At 39.6% G+C, this 20,161-nt stretch overlaps 1 protein-coding gene across 1 annotated transcript; it reads left to right on the top strand.

Moving 5' to 3' along the window:
- Positions 1-794: 794 nt before the first annotated feature.
- PLA2G12A (phospholipase A2 group XIIA) lies at positions 795-17,968 on the top strand. The gene is made up of 4 exons (XM_035030268.1): positions 795-1,172; positions 11,193-11,269; positions 12,459-12,624; positions 14,876-17,968. Exons 1-4 carry the CDS (start codon positions 962-964, stop codon positions 14,992-14,994), a joined length of 573 nt encoding a protein of 190 aa, XP_034886159.1. The 5' UTR covers positions 795-961; the 3' UTR covers positions 14,995-17,968.
- The last annotated feature ends 2,193 nt before the right edge of the window (positions 17,969-20,161 follow it).

The following is a 20,161-nucleotide window of genomic DNA, read 5'->3' as shown; positions in this document are numbered from 1 at the left end:
AAAAAAAAAAAAAAAAGCAAAATCCTACTGCAATATTATTTAAGGATTCTGCACAGCGCAGGGAAAAAATACTGAGAAACTTCACCGTAGTTATCAAACTTCAAAATATGGTGAGCAGAAAAGCAGTGATTTCCAAATAAGATTTTTTTTTTAAACTGTATTCAAGTGTAGAGTAGAATACCGTTTCTTCCTTATCAAGAAAGAAAACTTAGAGTTTTTATTGTCAAACCAGTTCCTTCTTCCGGAATTTCTAAATGGGGATCTCGCTCATGCTTGCCAGTCAGGCACCACCACCTCGCCCTTGGGTTGAGCGGCCCGGCTCCCGCTCCCCCAGCCGCGGCCACCGCGGGCAGAGGACCTGGCGAGCACGCGAGGAGGTGACATCCGGATTCCGGTCCACGTGTCACGCAGAACCGAGTTTTCAAACCGAAACTTAGCCGGACCCCTCGCAGCGCTCTCTGTAAGGGGCTAAGGGAACTCATTTCTTCCACGGCGTCCCCGCCCAGAAAAGCTGTCCCTACGGACGGGGGCGGGGGCGACTGCTGGGCTGAACCCTGACAGGTCGGTGGGGCTCGTCCCTTGGCTGCCCCCTCAGGCAGCGGCGCGCCCTCAGGCAGGGCGGAGGCGCGCCGCGGGCACTGTTTGCACTGCAGCTCACCACTCCTGCGCCTCGCTCCCACTTCGCCGGCCTCTGACGCACCACGCCTGCGCGCAGGCGCACAGTAGGGGCCGCGGGCGCAGGCCAGCGCGTGCGCCACGCCGCGCGTCTTCGCGACGGCGCCGCCCCCCGGCCAGAGCTGAGTAAAGGCGGTGAGGGCCCGCCTCCCACCTCGGAAGGAGGCGTGGGCATGGAGCCGGCTGGGGACGCCGAGCCCGGAGCTGGGGACGCCGAGCCCGGGGCTGGCGCCGCTGCCTAGGGCACCCCGTGGGCTCCGTGGGGGCACGGCCCGGTGCTGCGCGGATGGCCCTGCTCCCGCGGCCCGCGTTCGCCCTCGTCGTCCTCCTCGTCCTGCCCGCCGCTCTCAGGTGCCAGGAGCAGGCCCAGACCACGGACTGGCGGGCCACCCTGAAGACCATCCGGAACGGCGTTCACAAGATAGACACGTACCTGAACGCCGCCTTGGACCTCCTGGGAGGCGAGGATGGGCTCTGCCAGTATAAGTGCAATGACGGTGAGAGGGAGCCCAGGTCCTGCGAGGCCCTCGCTTTCCGGGTGTTGTGGAGGTGTGGGATGCAAGGCAGACCTTGACGTGTCCTCTAGGCGTGGAAAGACTTAAGCACTGCTAGGGTCCTACCGTTCTTGTGGTTGAGCAATCAGGTTAGAAGTTCGCACCGCTATTGTTAGCCTGTGAGAGGTCACCTGAGGTGCACTCCCCGTTCTGTTTTCATTGCTTTTGAATCACTACGTTTTCTTTTTCTCTTTCTTTTCCTTTTGCTCTTGCACCAAGTTGCCTCAGAACTTTGTGACGTACGCATCATGGGAATGGAGTGGAACAGACCGACTTTAGCGCTATATTTTAGCACCGTTAGTCAGCCGAACATGCAGAATCTACCGAGAATTGTCATCACGACGTTTTACCTTTCTCAAGAATTGCTTTTAATTTTTTTTTTTCCCTGCAGGGCCACAGAAAATGAATTGCGACCTTTGTACAGACTTCTGGTGTACCCTATTGTTGAGAAAGAGTTCTGATAATTCTTCTAGAAATTGTCTATCACTTGATAGAAATTTTCTTTCCTTGGTTAATACTACTATAATTGTTTTAATTTACTTTTCATATTTTTTAACTTTTAATTCTTTTTGAATCTGAGAACTTGTTTGGTGCCATCGTTGGTAATAATAAACCCAAGGTCTTAGCAGAGATCTTTCTTTTCAAGCACTTGCTTTTTTTGAATGTTTAAATATTGTAGCAGCTCAGGTAAAGTACTCAGGCTTCTCTTTGGAAATTAAAAATTTTAAGATTTTGATTGGGAGGTCATGTTTCCAGTAAGAGTAGACGAAGTTGGGGCCTAGTTCATTTAGTGCTTGGCACTAAATAGTAATAGGGAACTCAGTGACTAATGGTAAAACCAGATTGCATGGAGGTGAATTTAAAAGAAATCTATGTCATGTAAAACTGGGATGCCACTTGCTGCCTGTAATTCTCAAAATAATTTCTAGTTTTATGTTAATGGAGGTAAAGAATGAGCCATATCTCGTATGCTGTGAAGTGCAAAATGTTTCCTTCCTAAATTTATGTCTAAATGTTACCACCAGTATGCAATCGGGAAGGATGTTGTTATGAGGAATAAGTGAATTATTTGAAAATTAAATGGTTGCCTTTCCTGAGGCAGATGTCATAATTTTACTTGGTCATCCCCATTCATTTTGGAGATTCAGCAGTAAACAAAACAGACAAAATTCCTGTCCATGGAGCTTACATTTTGGTGGGGAGAGACAGTAAACTAAAAAACAAGTAACATAAGCCAGATATGCAGTATATGTAGGTCTGAAGTTTGCCAGTGTTTTGAGAACAATAGTAAAAACAGCAGTGGCAGTGTTGGGAGGCAGTTTACTCATTTTAAATAGGTTTTCAGGGAAGGTCTCACTGATAAGACAGCATTTGAGAAGAAATCTGAAAATGCTGAAGGTGACACTGTGATGATCTGGGGATAAAACCCTCCAGGCAGAGGGAATGGCCAGTGTGAAGGACCTGAGGAGAAAGGCCAGTCAAGGATGACTCCGAAGATTTTGGCCTGAGCCAAAGGAAGGATGTGGTTGCCATTTACTGAGATAGGAAAGGCTTAGAAGGAGCAGTCTTCATTAACTTGTGATGAGTCAGGGGTTCTAGAGTTTATTTACATTTAAAATAGCTCTGAAGTTGAATGGATACTGTTCCTATTATAAAGATGACTTTAATCTTTTGTTTTACTTAACCCTTTTTATCTTCAGCAAGCCTCACTAAATTTACCTTGTGGAGTCTGAAGCAAGATCTCCAGCATAAAAAAACATAAATGAACTTGAGAATTTAGGAAATGGTATGCTTCAGTGAACATCCTTTTGTGTCTTAGTAAATACTGTCTTCTCATAGGACTGTGGTTCCAAGTCACCATGTTGATAATTCCAACATAATGAAAATTGTTCTTTAATTGCTATTACTTGAGAAGTCTCCCTGGAACACTGTTTCAACCTTTCCCAGATTTTGGAATGCAAGTGATCAAATCAGAACCAAACAGAAACAGACAAATCCCAAAGCTAGAGGAGCATGGCAATTAAGGAGTGTTTAATAGTTGCAATAAAGAGGTAAAGGGAGCTTAAAAAAAGACTTGGTAGTAGGGAGAGAGTGATCAGATTAAAGGGCACTCACTTGTTGCATTCAGTTATTTTTGTTTTATCAAAAGGATTGGCTTTATGGAGACTTGCTCCCTTCTGGCTATCCTCCCTCTGGTGAGAACAACACTTTACTGAGATTGAAGTAAAGTTACTTAGGGGAACAAATTAGATGGTTGCTATTTTTTTCTATTTTTTTTTTTCCCTGACAGCAAAGAAAATTTGAGAAAGAAAACTTTCTGATTTCTTTTGAAAAATAGAAAACAAAATTGGCTTGTAAAATGCTTTAGAATTATGAATAAGTAGCTCATTCAGTGATTTATGTTTTAACAGGATCCCTTTGGCTGTTGTGCAAAGGATAAAAAGAGTCCAGGGAGGTGGGAAAGCAAGAATGGAGGCAGAGTGACAGGTGCAGGAATTCAAAGATGGTGGTGGTTTTGTCCAGGTTCATAGCAAGAAAGGTCATGAGAAGTGGTTGGATTTGGGGATATATTTTGAGGCAAGAGCCTGAAGGATTTGCTGATAGCTTGGAAGGAAGGTGTGGGTAGGGTAAAAAAATGATTCCAAAGTTTTTGGCCTGAATGAATGGAAGGATGGGGTTGCCATTAACTGCTATAGGGCAGACCATGGAAAAAAGTCACTAGGAAAAATAATAACATATTTGTATGCTTTTGAGAACGAGTCAGTAGAGAATGAAAACACTGTTGAGGGAGAAATGAAGGAGAATTATTGGAGTCAGGTCCTTAGGTAAGTGAGAGGAGTGGGTTCCAGTGCATAAATAGATTGGCCAAGAGCACGGATGGCCTATCCCTATTAATAGGAACAGAGGTAGAGGATGTGGGCACAGAAGCTGATTAGGTGGTTAGATGTCCGAGTTCTCTTCCCATCACTTCAGTTTTCTCAGTGAAGTAGGAATCAAGGTCATCAGCTGAATGCGAAGATGGGAATGGAAGTGTTGGAGATTTGAGGAAATTAGGAGAGTGAATGGACTAGAAAAGTAAAGTAGCACAAGGGCCCTCCAAATATTAAATCATGAATTAAAATCTCAAGTGTTTAGGAAAGCAGTTTTGAATTCTACACTGCATTTCCTATAAAGCACAGTGCTAAGATCTTTAACCCAACAGCCTTCCCTTTCTGTTTCCCATCTGCTTCAGTGTCATTCATGTGAAAGAAATTGGTCTGTTGGGAAGTATTTACATCAAATTAAAAAAAAAAATATGTAGAAAAGATCTATCATTATCTCAGTCCAGGCAAATCTTTAGATTTTATCTGTCCATACAGATGATAAAGCATCAAGAGAGGAGCATTTGCCTAAGTCAAAAAGTAGAATCAATGAATAGTATTTCCATGTAGTTGTACCCAGTGGATTTGGTTTGTTTTTTAAATTCTTCTCATTTTTTTTCTTAGCTTTCTGTATTTGCTTACAAATTTTAGGGGGTAGTGACTCTGATACATCATGGATTTTGGTTTGACTTTGATATTGCTTCTTCTGTTACTCCGTTTTTGCTTGTTTTGTGTATTTGTCTGTTCAGACTCCTGTAACAAAATACCATAGACTGGGTGATTTAAACAACAGGAATTTATTTCTTAGAGTTTTGGAGGCTGGAAAGTCCAAGATCAAAGTTTGGCCAACACTGTTCTATAGTGAAGGTTCTTTTCCTGGCTTGCAGACAACTAACTGCCTTCTTACTGTTTTCTTACATGGTTGGGGGTGGGAGAAGCAAGTTCTCTGGTGTCTCTTCCTTGCCCTACTCTCATGACCTTATCTAAACCTAATTATCTCCCAAAGGCCCAATCAGCAAATGCATTGGGAGTTAGGGCTTCAACATAGGAATTTGGGGGGGGGACACAGTTCAGTTTATAGCACTTTGCAAAAATTGGCACTCAGTAGAAATGCTAAATTTTTTAATGTTTAGCAGCTTACAACACCATTTATAACAACATTTAAAATGATACTAACGTATTTATAATTTTTGAAGTGTATAGCAACTTACTCTTTAATAAACAACTTTCTATGTAACTTGTCTTGCTCAGAAATAGTAATTTCAATTTAAAGCTGAATTTAGAACTTCAAAACACTTTAAAATGTTTTGGGAAATCTGTTATTTCCCAGTTTTTTGGGGGCTTGGGGGGTTGGTTTTTTGGTTTTTGGTTTTTGGTTTGTTTGCTGTAGATAAAGAATATTTTAATTTCAGGAAGGAATTTCCCCTTTTTTTTCTCCAGTAATTTCACAGGTGCCTACTATGTGCCAGGCATCTTCCAGGTGAGCAAGACAAAGTTCCTGTCCTCATAGAAACTGACTAATTATGGGGGGGTGGGAGGATGGGCATTAAGGAGGCCATGTTTGGTAGTGAGCACTGGGTGTTATACGCAACTAATGAATCACTGAACACTACATCAAGAACTGATGATTTACTATATGCTGGCTAATTGAACATAATAATAAGAAAAAAACAAACAGAAAAGAAGAAATTGGCTATTATGTTAATTTGGTCAATGAATGTTAGAAAGAAGAATAAAACCAACCAAGGGTATATGGAATGGTTATGGAAGGGAAGGGGCACTGTCTTAGATGGAGTGAGCGGGGAAGGCCTCTCTGATGAAGTGACATTAGTACATTCCTTCAAAAGCCAAACAAAAACCAGTCACGTGCCCCCTTTGCCACTTATGCTGGGGAGTCAGTTTTATCAGCATTTATTTTATGGTATTATTATTCAGTAGTTCATGTGCAGTAGGTCTTGGTTCTCAGTGCATTTTATCAGCTTCCCTCCTGAGAGCAGTTTTAGACACTGGCTCTGTTTGAAACAACTGCCTCCCCCATCCTCCCGCCTCCATTTTCAGTTTTGCTGACACATTTGCTTCTGTACCATCTCTGTTCCTCTCCATTCTCCTGTAGCAGGCAGGCTTTGATTTGTTTTGGTTTTTCTCCCTGACTTCACTTGCTTCTGATCATTTTCCCACTCAAAGGTAATTATCTTTTACAAAATGAGAAAATATGTATATTAGTACATATATATGTACATACCTATGTATCATTGTCATTACATACATCAAAATGTTAAAAAGTGTTGTATAGACTCAAAATTGGAAGAATCCATAGATTTATATAAAATACAAAGGGAAGGAAAAATAGAACTGCTCCTGTACTATAAATATTAAAACATTGAGGGAAATATCTTCCCAGTAAAAAAAAAAGTAGACACTTGATATTAGAAACCCACATGCCTTTAAAACTCTAGGCCCATATCAGTTGTCTGAGGGAGGTACTCTTTGATTCTCACGGAAAAGGGATCGGTACCAGAAATCTGGAGACTGGCAGATGGGGAATATACAGGGTATCCAAAAAGTTGGAAACAAGATAAATAGTATGTTAGTTACATTCTCAAGTAATGTGCCCAATATGTGTTGCTTCAACCTTTAGATACTTTTTAAGTGATATACTTCTGAATTGATAGCAGTAAGTCCAGTCGTTAACCTGAAAAATATGTTTAGTAAGTACACTACTTTTCCTGTTTCCAGACTTTTTGAATATTCTTTGGCTTATTTATTGTACTTTTTTCAGATTAAAAATTCAACCCATTGCTTAATGGCTATTGCTAGATGAGTTTCTAAACATTTTAAACGGTTGATTGTTAAAAACCCCTGACGAGAGAGCATCATGATGAAGCTTCCAGGAACTAGAATGGCTTCCCCAAGAATATCATGCTGATCCAGCTTCCCTCCCATTCAGTGAAGAGATTTCTAGCATGGTAGGACAAAGAAAACCACAAATCAGATGGCTACTTTTTCATGACACTCCCATGAGAAATGTAAGCTGGATAAAACTTGATTTAAATGAAGTCACAACTGATTGGTCTACCCAAAAGGTTGGGTTGATGACTTCATGGCTGCTTATAGAGAGGGCTTATCTATGGCAGGGTGTTGTGGACCTCTGCCTTCGTTAATATCTGTGTCTCAAGTTTGTGAATGTCTGGGAGCAACACTAATACTGGGTAAATAGCTCTAAATTTAAACTGTGCTGAACAGTCTTGAATGATGAGCTAAAACTAACAAGGAAGAATTTTACAATCTAATATTCAGGCTCAAAATATAAACTGTAGAAGTGCTGAGTCTCTAGCAGTAGAGTTTATTTTAGAAAGAACTGATGGTTTTTTCCTACTGTCTGATGTATCTTAGAACTGAGACACAGCTAAAATATATGCTAACCATCTTAGGTTCTATTAATACAAGTACTTTATCTACTTCAAAATAGGCCCATCACACCTATAGGTGTTCAGTTTGGGATGGCACATTTTAAAGAGATGTGACAAACTAGAAGTGATCAGTCTTTGGAGGTTGATTAATGCTCACCAAACTCAAAGGACACTGAAGGATAGGCAGCAGTACCATGAGTATTAGAACTGCCACAGGGAATTGCCTTCCAAGTCACCTGCTCATTCATTCATTCATTCATTCATTCATTCATCAACAAATATTTATTGAGAACCTAACCATATGCCGGGCACTGTTGGAGGCTTTGAAGGTATGAAACACAAATTCCTGCCTTCATGGAATTTGTATTTTAGTATGGGGAGACAGAGACAAAGTAAGTAGGTTAATAATATAATGTTTGAAGGTTATGCGTGCTACAAATGGTATGGTCAGAGAAGGCGTTGCCGAGAAAGTGAAGGAATTACTATGTAGATACCAGGAGTGAGAGCATCCACATAGAAGAACAGCAGGTTCAGTGGCTCTAAGCCAGGAGCAGACTTGGAGTGTCTGTGGAACAACGAAGAGGTCAGATGTGATGGAATGAAGTGAGAAAGAAAGGAAGAGAGGTGAGAGGACAGTAAGGAGATGAGGTCAGAGAAGTCATAGTGTGTTGTGTGGGGGTGCAGATTATATAGAGTTTATAGGCGTTGGAAAATTGTTGACTTTTATTCTGAATAAGATGCGAAGCCATTGGAGGGGTTTTGGCAGAAGAAAAACTTGATCTAACATTTTTTTTTTTTTAAAGATTTTATTTATTTGACAGAGAGAGACACAGCGAGAGAGGGAACACAAGCAGGGGGAGTGGGAGAGGGAGAAGCAGGCTTCCCGCAGAGCAGGGAGCCCGATGTGGGGCTCGATCCCAGGACTCCAGGATCATGACCTGAGCCGAAGGCAGATGCTTAACTGACTGAGCCACCCAAGCGCCCCGATCTAACACACACCTTCTATAGGATCCTTTTATAGGATCACTCAGGTTTGGTGTTGAGAATAGACAATGGCTGGAGGTGGTGTGTGGGGTTGCTGTGGAGTGGGGAAAGCGAAGTAGGGAGACATTAGGAGGTTATGGCAATAATCCACGGTGGCTTGGAGCAGGGTGGTAGCAGTGGAGGTGGGAAGAAGTGATTAGATCCTGAATATTTTGAAGGTAGAATCAACTGGACATGCTGTGGAAATGGATGTGGGATATAAGAAAATGAGAGTATTAAAGATGGCTAAGGTTTTTTCCTGAGCACCGGGAATGTTGGAGTTGCTTTTATCTGAGAAGACAGAACTATGGATGGAGCAGATTTGGGGATGAATATCAGGAGGTACCTCTTAAGTCTGAGGTGCCCCTTAGATATCCAGGAAGTTAGTATATCCTCCCTCTGTGGGCCCTTTTAAGTGGAAAGCCAAATCATAAACAGTTTTCTTAAGAATGAAGGACCCAAAGCAGGAATTGAAGGATCACAGTGACTCATCCGTGATAGCTTGAGGTATGTACCTTCATTTTCCAAGGGCCCAGAAACAACCATCCTTCTTGGACAGTGCTAGAGAAAGAAAACCCAACTTCTGTCATTGGCCTCCTCATTCCTTAATCCATCATAACCATTCTCTTCGTACATACTGTTCTTCAGACTGGGTGGAGCCGGCTAAAGCGTCAGGAAGTTATACTTTCTTTAGGCTCTAGTTCATCACTTCAGCCGAGCATGTGAGTCTTAGCAACTCACTTAAACTATTTTTAGATCCTTACTTTGAGTGGGTTACTTATTTTGATGGTTGAATACTGGAAGGGTTGCTTTTCTTCCCCCTCACTTTACTTTTGGAGGGTAAACTTATCTTTATTTAAGTCTTCTAGTAATAAATATTAGTTGACTGAAAGTTGGTAGATACTTTGTGTTTTTCCTAAGGAACTATGGGGAGATACTTGGAATAACAGGGGATGTTTTGCTTTTAGAATTGAAGATAAATGGTAGTCCGAAATGTTGGAGGGTTTATCATGTAAAATAGTAATTGGCTTGTTTTGTGTTCCCTAGGGGTAGAGGATTCCTCATAAGAAAACAAGAAAGAATTTAACAGTTAGTGCCATTCCACAATGGAATAGGCTATTTGTTGATACTGTAGGAGGATTGTGGGAATCATTCAAGAGAAAGTAGGTGACTGGTATCTTGAAGTAATTTGTATATCTCATGAGGAGAGATATTTTTGAAGTACTTTGCAGCAGTTAAGATTGCTGTGATAATGTCATCTTTCTCCTGGTTACTGAACCATTGGTGCTGTTAGGGAGAATAGAGCTGGAGTAAGATGGTTCACCAAGCTATCTTTATTCCTGACCTTTTTCCTTAGCTGGCAAAGAAATGTATTTGTGAAATGGTTGGTTGGAGTCCAGGCTAGAATGTGTGGTCCTGTAATGTCTTATAATGGCACTGAGGCAATTAAATGTTTGTTGGATGACCTTATCTTCCTTAGCTTTAAGCTCTATGAGTAGACTGGTTAGTTAATGGTTATTGAGGTTTGTGTGAAGTGGAGTATTGGCTGAAGACTGGGAAGATACAGTTCTTGCCCTATAAGTTTTGGGGTTTTTTTTTTTTTAATTTTTTATTGTTATGTTAATCACCATACATTACATCATTAGTTTTTTTTTTTAAGATTTTATTTATTTATTAGAGAGAGAGAATGAAAGAGAACACATGAGAGGGGGGGAGGGTCAGAGGGAGAAGCAGACTCCCTGCCGAGCAGGGAGCCCGATGCGGGACTGGATCCAGGGACTCCAGGATCATGACCTGAGCCGAAGGCAGTCGCTTAACCAACTGAGCCACCCAGGCGCCCTACATCATTAGTTTTTGATGTAGTGTTCCATGATTCATTGTTTGTGCATAACACCCAGTGCTCCATGCAGAACGTGCCCTCTTCAATACCCATCACCAAGCTAACCCATCCCCCCCCACTCCCCTCCCCTCTAGAACCCTCAGTTTGTTTCTCAGAGTCCATCGTCTCTCATGGTTCATCTCCCCCTCCGATTTCCCCCCTTCATTCTTCCCCTCTTGCTATCTTCTTTTTTTTTTTCTTAACGTATAAGGTATTATTTATTTCAGAGGTACAGATCTGTGATTCACCAGTCTCGCACAATTCACAGCGCTCACCATAGCACATACCCTCCCCAGTGTCTGTCACCCAGCCATCCCATCCCTCCCACCCCACCCCCCACTCCAGCAACCCTCAGTTTGTTTCCTGAGATTAAGAATTCCTCATATCAGTGAGATCATATGATACATGTTTTTCTCTGATTGACTTATTTCGCTCAGTATAACACCCTCCAGTTCCATCCACATTGTTGCAAATGGCAAAATCTCATTCCTTTTGATTTGCCCTATAAGTTTTTAACCAAAAAATGTGAGTGTTAGAATGTACAGGGAAAGAGGGTGGATTTATCTTTCATACATATGGACCCAGTCTGGCATATAACCTCTGAAATCTCCTGAAGGTCCAGAATAAGCTTTTATATGTTTTGTATGGTATAGGCTTAGAATAATGACATTCACTTATGTCAGTACCCAAATATTAAATATTTCCAAGACTAGTCTAGTAGTACCTCATAGACCTTTTTGCGTGTTTTTTATATTTGAAAATTAATTATGATACCATTTATATTTTATAGGATCTAAGCCCTTCCCGCGTTATGGTTATAAACCCTCCCCGCCGAATGGATGTGGCTCTCCACTGTTTGGTGTTCACGTAAATATTATTATTTTCTTATTTGAGAAGTTTTATGATTAGTAGGCTATGTAGTACTCTTTTTTTAAGATTTATTTATTTATTAGAGAAAGCATGCACAAGCAGGGGTGGGGAGGGGCAGAGAGAGAGGGAAAGAGAGAATCTCAAGCAGACTCCCTGCTGAGTGTGGAGCCCAGCCAGCAGCTCAACCCTGGGATCATGACCTGGGCCAAAATCAAGAGCCGCGTGCTCAGCTAACTGAGCCACTCAGGTGCCCCAACTATGTAGTACTCTTAATAATTCAAGATTGTCAGTGTGTTCTCAGAGTCACAAATAATTTTGCTTATAATGTTAATTAGGTTTATTATATTCTTTTATAGCTAAACCACATTTAATAAGTCCTAACAAAACTAAATGGAATAAAATTCATGTTTTATTTTTTAATCTTGTAGATGTTAATACTATTGAAAAGATGTTTCCTCATGTTGCAAACATGGTGTAAAAGTTTGGAGTATAGAAGTAATGCTACTTAGATGAAAAAGTATAGATAAAACATAATATTTTCTATATTAAAGCAAAGCTAAGGAAGATAGCTGTGTTTTTTTTTTGTAGGCGAGGCTGAATCTGAGCCAACTGTTGCGGGAAAAAGGTGTTTATGAGTGATTCCTAGACACGGGTTTTGCAATATGATGTTATTTAAAACAGTTAAAGATAAGTTATAGATTTGAAGGAACAGTATTTTTAGGGAATGGATACTTAAAGATTGAACCACAGTAATATAAACTGTAAGTTGTAGGAGCTTAAAACTTTTAAGTTTTCAGTGATATTTCATATAAAGTACATTTTATAGGGGGAGAGGTACAAAATACCTCGGAATGTCCAAAAATCAATCTTTGCTCTTAGCCTGACCTTTGTGTTTTTGAAACTATGTTTTGTGTTTTGGACAATTGGAAGTTACATTTGTTACCAGCAGATAACTGAATATTGCAAAATAGGGAGTTTTGAGGCATGGCTGAGAGGGAGAGAACATGGGTGCATGCGGGTGAGTGATGGGCAGATGTATAAATAACGTGGAAAACATTTGTAGAAAGAAACGGATTTGGGAAATTACACAGTATCGTCCTTGATTTCTAAGTCTACTTGAATGCAGTACTTCAGCAGAGGAGTTTTGAATTTCATCAACTATAATCCATCCAAATGCTTCTTTCAGCTTAATATTGGCATCCCTTCCCTGACAAAGTGCTGCAACCAACACGACAGGTGCTATGAGACCTGTGGCAAAAGCAAGAATGACTGCGATGAGGAGTTCCAGTACTGCCTCTCTAAGATCTGCCGGGATGTGCAGAAGACACTAGGACTGGCTCAGCATGTTCAGGGTAAGGATGATCCAGCGGGATGGAGATGAGAGCAGTTTGTCAAGTTTTATTGCTTGACTGCTTTATGTTTCAGTACAGGATTTACCACTAGAAATCTTTCGCTGTGTATTACTCTATCTATTGTGACACAGCCCCTTCAATTTTTTGAGAGGAGGAGTCATTGACTTTGTCATCTCCAAATGAGATGAGTTGCCCGCAACTGTTCAAAAAACAGTTTTGCCTAGTAGAAAAAAACTTTATAGTCATAGAAGCAAAAAGTGTTAGGAAACCTTGGGAAGATGGTATCAAAAACTGTTAGGAAACCTTGGGAAGAGGGTATGCGAGGCAGAGAAGAATTTATCCAAGATCTTGTGCCCTGTAGTCTATCTCTAATTATCCAGAACCTAAAGTTTGAAACCCCGGATCCCGTGATTTTAAAAGTATAACACAGGATTTAGAGTGGGAAGTTCTAGAAGATTTGAGCTTTAACTGTCTCTTCATATGTATCTGTGTCAGGATGGTCCCCAAAACAACCCCCAGGTTTGCTAGGAGGACTCATAGGAATCAGGATACAGTCATACTCAGAGTGAGGGGATACGAAACAAAGTCAGCAAAGGGTAAAGGTGCATCAGTGTTCTCATTTATAAAATACTACCTACCTATCTCATAGAGTTGTCATAAAGATACAATAAGATATTTGTGGAAATACAAATCACTGTACAAATACTAGAAGTTACAAAATCTTTTCACTGTCAAGCTGAAGTATTTATCATACATCGAAATCGGAAGAGAAGGTGCAAGAAAGGAAACTACACATTTTTAATCATTTTTCATAAGGTACCATGCTAGATATTTTAGATATGTTTTCCTCAATGTTCACAAAAACCCAAAGAAGTAGGTAGTGCTATACTTATTTTTCAAGAAAGGAAAAGGAGGTTCAAAGAAGTAACTCTTCCTAAGTTGCATACTTTCGATTTTAAAACTTGTGTTCTGTCTACTGCAGTATTCCCCAAACAATGTCATAGGTCTGATTCTGAATTCCTAGTAATAACTGTCAAGGAAGAAGTCTCTGCTCCAGGTGCAGCTTGAACCCCCAGTGTTTGAATCCTTTGCATGCTTTCGGCTGAGGCAAACTAGTTGCACAGCGGAAGCGTACATGGATGTATTTCCTGTCTTCTGATCTAAGGGCATACTAATGTGGCTAAATGATGAAGCCAATTTCCTTTCAATGCCCTATTGAATAATTATAGCCTTTACACTTCTGTGGTGGTTGTGTTCCTTAATGACACAGCCTTTTGGAGAAGTTTGAAAATGTCAGGATTTTGCAATGAATAGTTTCTTCCTTTTTTTTTTTTTAAGATGTTATTTATTTATTTGACAGAGAGACAGTGAGAGAGGGAACACAAGCAGGGGGAGTGGGAGAGGGAGAAGCAGGCTTCCCGCCGAGCAGGGAGCCTGATGCAGGGCTCGATCCCAGGACCCCGGGATCATGACCTGAGCTGAAGGCAGACAGTGAGCCACCCAGGTGCCCCAAAGAGTTTCTTCCCTAACATGAGTATTTGAAACTGGAAGTATTTGGATGACTAAAAGCTACTCTGTGCTGTGTCTCTGGAAGTGAAGTGTATGAAGATAATCTCACCTGGATGCTCCAGGCTTCTTAGAATAAGTAAATCCATTATCTTTTTTATAGTCCTAAAAAAAATTTTAAGCCCTGCCAGAGAAAAAACACTTGATTCCTAGGTCTCCCTTCCCAGGCCGAATTGGGATATTGAGAAAGAGAGAGAGAGAGACTGGGGTCCATTTACCTTAAGCATCTTAAATGATGTGTGATCAGTTCTCAGAAGTCATTGGCCGTAATTAAATGTCTTGAGGTTTCTCTGTTTTTAACCTTTATTTTTTTCTACACCTAAATATCTTTCCTTGAAATGCAAAATTAAGAGTGTTCTAAGGCATATTTATTAGTGGCATTTTTCAGATAAAAGGAAAAGTAACAGTGATGAACTAATCAGTGTTATTGAGAGAGACTTGTTTGCCTAGTAGAAAAAAAATGGGTTGAACAGTTGCGGGCAAACAAAAAAGTAGATACATGATCAAGTGAAAGTCTATATGTATGTGCTTCGGGCCTCTGAGGGTTTGGGAGGACGTTGGCATAACAGATGTTTAAGTGCCCACCGAGGATGTGCTTGACACTGTGCTGTAACATGTAATGTATGTGGAGGGAGAGCGCTGCTTTGCGGTTGCCCAGCAGTAACAGCACTTTCTTACTTCGCAGCCTGTGAAACCACAGTGGAGCTCTTGTTTGACAGTGTTATACATTTAGGCTGCAAACCATACCTGGACAGCCAAGGAGCCGCATGTAGGTGTCGCTATGAAGAAAAAAGTGATCTTTAAAGATGATGCTGACAGTTGGTGACAGCAGATAAGGACAGAAGACTATAGCCTTTGACAAGGAACTACTGTTTTTACAGCATAAAGCTGCCTTATTTTTGTGAAAGGATTATTTTAAGACTTTATTTTGACATTAAAACTTCAAACTAAAGAAAAAAGTGGGGGAGGTGATCTTCCTGGACGTTGCTGCCTTAGTGTACCAAATTGTCTTGACCAGTCTCAGAAAGGGGTGCATGTTAAGGGGAGAATATTTTAAAAGGAGGAGTCTGTAACTCCGTTTTCACAACTGTATTTACCAAAACAATGAAGTCAAATGTAAAATTGATTACAAGGTATGTTGAACATTATCTTATTTGGAAATATGGGAAAATCTTCACTTAGAAGTATATGTTTACTATAAAAATTTAAATATACATTTATTCCTGGAAGGCTCTGACTTTATTTTTTCTCTGTTTTAATTAACACATAACATGCTGTTTTCCTGTAGCCAATTGAGCAGTTCTATTAATGACAAAACTAGTTATAAGGACAAAGTTTCCATGTTTCTTTTTCTTATAAAATTGGAACCATCAGCTGGTGGCCTCTTAGGGAGCAAAACCAGGATATCTAGCTATTATGTAATGTGTCTAAAGGTGACATGAACAAAAATCAGAAGCACAGCCACTTGCATTTTATGAACCATTCATATGACAAACATCATATTTTGCTATAACCTTTGCCTAAATTGAAGAAAAGATGGATTTAATGAGACAAATGAAAAGTTATTTCACATACACATTAGAACATTATATGCTGCTATGCTTTGGTGTTTATTCTTTAGCACTTGGTCCTCATAGTAGATTCAGTTATATTTTTAAAAGTCTGTAATCTTTTCCTAATAGTGGTCTTAATAAATATTGTTCTTGATACTTTTTTTTAAAGTCTTTAACTGTGGAGTCAGAAGAGATGGTAAAGCAAGATACAAAGAACTATGTTTTGTAGATTTCTTATTTACCCTGAAAATTATTAGCAGATATTTGAAAGCAAATCCCAGGACCTCCGCTGCCTCTGAAAATGTCTATATGTGTTCAAAGCTTTTCCACCCTTTGGAAAGCGCAGCTGTATTCCTCTACTGCTCTTTGCCTACCACTGGCTGTTGGCTTTCCCTAGCCTAGGATCCCAAGCCATAGAGAGCTTGTGGGTAACCTATAGCCACAGTTACTAAGATAAACTGCTTGGAATGTCAGAGAAGGACAGCTGCAGAAGTGGTTCTTTTTAAGTCAGTACAGGCAGAAATGGGCAGAGAGAAAAATATGTTCTGGAGAAAGGGCCACATTCCTAACTTTGAATAGATATCATTGCTAAAAACCTAATAACTTCCCAAACTGAGATGATGGAGCTTTTCTGCTAAGAGATGTGTCCTCTATGAGACAAGGCAAGTGTATCTCTGTGACTAATTGAGCAAACTGGGCTCTAACTTAAATGTTTAGAACCCTTAATTGATACTTTTCAGACTTTTTAAAATTTTATAAGCCATTATCCATATTTAATCTTTACCAATATTTACTATTGAAATACTTGACCAGGTAACTTTAAACTTAGATTCATGGATTTTCTTGGCAGCATTGGCTTTCTCAAGAGGACAGACTCAGAATTCTATGAAATATTTAATTCATGGTCATAAATTATATACAAAGATCAGTAGAAGCTGTTTTTATATGTTAAGATTTTTATCTTGGAATAATTTTAGATATACATAAAAGTTGCAAAGATAATACAAACTTGCTGTATACTCCTTACCCTTAATGTTAACATTTTACATAACTGTGAAAACATTTGTTAAGAAACCAACATTGGTAATTGCTATTAACTAAACTCTAGACTTCATTTGGATTGTACTGGTTTTTCCACTAATGTCATTTTTCTTTTCCAGGATACAATCTAGGATACCACATTGCATTTAGTCATCATGTCTGATAAGCCTCTGGTCTGCGATGGTTCCACAGGCTTGTTTTTCAAAATCTTGACAGTTTTGAGGCATACTGGTCAGGTGTATTGTAGAATGCCCCTCAGTTTGGGCTTGTCTGATGTTTCCCTCATATTTGGACTGGGGTTATGGATATTTAAGGAAGAAAACCACAGAGGTGATGAAGGGTTCTTTTCAGCAAATCCTATCAGTAGTTGAATGTTATCAACTTGATATGTTAACTCTGAATACTTGGTTAAGGTAGTGTCTGTCAGGTTTCTCCACTGTGAAGTTACTGTTTTTCCGTTTCCATACTTCTGTTCTTTGGAAGCCAGTCCCCAAGTCAGTCTGTGGGAGGTGGGGGGTGCGCAAGACTCTGTTCTGCCTCCTGAAAGGGGGAGTATCTTTATATAGTACTTGGTATTTTTCTGTAAGAAGGATTTGTCTCCTCACCCCTCCCGTTTATTCAATTATTTATATTAGTATGGACTCATGAATATTTCTTTTAGACTTTGGGTAATATTTATTTTATTGCTCAAATTGTTCCAGCTCGGCTATTGGGAGTTATGTCAGGTTGGTTCCTATGTGTCTTTAATGTGCCCCCATCCTTTTGATTTTTGAGCACTTCCATACTTTCTGGCAAGAAAGTAGGAATGTTGCTCTGGGCTTGCCTTGTATATTTCCAGCACTAGAATCAGCCTCTTCTCCAAAGAGCACCGGTTCCTGTTATTGAAGAATGGTTTCTAGTGGAACTTAGAAACCAGTATCTGGGTGCTGGATGTGCTCATTGCTCTTGGGGTGTCACTGCTGCTAGACCCTCCCAGCAAACAGAGCTAGGAAATACGTATGTATATTAAGCCATGTACAATCTATAATGATTTCTGTATGTGTGTGTGTGTGTATATATATATATTAAGCTGAGCATGAGTTCTTACTGATATCTTCACTTGAATCATGTACCACAGGGCATGTATTTAGATTTTGAGAATGGTATTTTCCCTATCCGTAGAATAAATTCATAAAAAAAAAAAACCAAGCAAAAAGAAAACCCCAAAACTAGTTTTCAGCAGCTCTCTGCAAGAAATACAACACTGATATTTTTAAATAAAACTATATTGCCTTCAAATAATGTCTATGTCTTTAAAACCTTTTGACACACTTCTTCCAGCAACAGATAAGGCTGTATTCATTTCACAGGTGGAGAAACAGGCACCAAGAAGCTCTAAGGAAGACAGAATTGAAATAGGACAAAAGCAAATTAAACACATCTGGAACAGGCTTTCCTTCAGTGAACCTGTAAACTAATAATATTAATTAAAAAGTTGTTTTCTTCTGATTTTCCCTAAGATGAAAATGTGGTATTTCTGTCAGTATTTATAGAAGTACAAGATTATCAGGAAATCAAAATGTATATTATTTTATCCTGGTACAAAACAAGAATAACATCTAACAAAATGAAGACAATAGGGTCTCTATGAAAACAACTATTTAGTAGACTGACTTCAGTAACTTTGGGGTAGAATGAAACCTATTAGGTAAGATTCTTCCACATATATTTTATTGCATTGCTCAAATTCACAGATATTACTTGCACTATATTCATTCGGGTCTTGTACAATGACTTGTTACAATAATTGAAGTAGCCCCTTTAGTTTGCTGTTTTTCCTCATGGCTTAACCTTACAAAACCAGCCATCTGCTCAAATCATAAAAGCAAGAATGAGTTCGTGTAACCAGTATACAAAAAATAACTAATAGTTACTAATAAAAGTAACTAAAACTGGATCAGTAGTATCCTCTTGGCATATAAGCCATAGTGATGTTAGGTTTTTTTGCCTCAGGCTTATAGGTTTCCAAGACATCCTTTCAAGTCTCCTTGCTGACAACTTTACAAACCTTTTTTTGTTCGCTTTCAACTTTTCTTAAGTGTAGGAGTCAGGATAATAGAAATCTAACATTTCTGTGACTTATATAGGGAACACCAGAAGGTATAGTGGGGTAAACTGAAAAAAAAAAAAAAAAAAAGATCAAAATTTGAGGATTATCTCTGAATTTTATTCCATATGTTTCATTTCTAGGATAGATGACAGCTAAGACCTTCAGTTTCAGTAAGTTCTATGAAAGTGACATTCAAGCCATCTGTCAAGTAACTTTCAGTCTTTAGGATATCTTAATTATTTTAATAATATGGATTTGCTTTAGATTCTTTTTTTTTTTTCTTCTTTGAGAAGGTAGGATTGGTAGGATTCTAATTAGTCTATGTCAGTTCACATGAGTGTGCAGTTGAATCACTGGATTCTGGCATAAAAACACCTACTGGGCCCCACCCTCAGCTCCTCATTCAGAAGATCTGATTCTATAGGTCCCAGAAGTTTGAATTTCTAGTAAGTTCCTAGATGATGTTGATACTGCTGGCTTAGAGACTACAGTTTGAAAACTGGTCTACGTAGTCTTCAGTAGCTAAGAATAATGTACTGAAAGCTTACTGTGGGCCAGGTACTATTCTAGAAGTTTGACAGTTACTGTCTCCAAATTTGAGTAAGCTTGGTCCCCATTTTACAAAGAAGAATTTGAAGCTGGGGGAGATTGAGTTGCATTACTTGTACAATGTCTCACAACTAAGAAAATGGTGGAGCCAGGATTAGAATCTAGGCAGCCTATTTTCCAGTCCTAGGCACTTACCCATTTTATTGGGATAGCTATTGCTTTAAAATGCTAAAATCAACACATTTATAATTCTGAAATAAGTATCTCAAAATGCTTTGTACTTATGTCTTAAGATAGACAAAATCTTATTTTAAAATATAACCACATGCATATGCTATAAAAACACAATTTTCTGAGATAACAAGATACTTGGAGGGGGGGGTAGGTAACAAATTCCTTTCATCTGCTCCTTTCAGGTAAGTGGGTCAGCTGTTCCACGCCTATAAAGTGAGTGTTTTCAGGATTCAAGCAGAGGAGACCCTGAAAATTAGGCAAAAGGACAGGAAGTTCTGGTGGTCAGATAACATGTTCAAACTGGATAAAGTCCAGAGTGCAAATGCTGAAATCCTGGATCTCATTCAATGGATAAATATTTACTGAGCACCTCCTACATGCTAAGCAACTGTGCCAGGTAATGGGGAAACCAAAAGAAGGCCAATCCTTTCAATGAGCTAAAGATGGTGGTAACAGAAGCCAGGCACTGTTTTAAGTAGTCATTTCACTTAATCGTTACAAAACC

Source organism: Mirounga leonina, unplaced genomic scaffold (assembly GCF_011800145.1).
Source record: "Mirounga leonina isolate KUSES-001 unplaced genomic scaffold, KU_Mleo_1.0 Mir_357, whole genome shotgun sequence".
Classification (NCBI taxonomy): domain Eukaryota; kingdom Metazoa; phylum Chordata; class Mammalia; order Carnivora; family Phocidae; genus Mirounga; species Mirounga leonina.
Note: the sequence above shows the minus strand (reverse complement) of the source record. Positions and strands in the feature narration are given on the sequence as shown.

Coding starts and splice junctions, on each gene's coding strand:
- PLA2G12A (XM_035030268.1), top strand. CDS start 962: ATGGCCCTGCTCCCGCGGCCCGCGTTCGCCCTCGTCGTCCTCCTCGTC. Junction 1,173..11,192: donor CCAGTATAAGTGCAATGACG/GTGAGAGGGAGC, acceptor TATATTTTATAG/GATCTAAGCCCTTCCCGCGT. Junction 11,270..12,458: donor CTCCACTGTTTGGTGTTCAC/GTAAATATTATT, acceptor TGCTTCTTTCAG/CTTAATATTGGCATCCCTTC.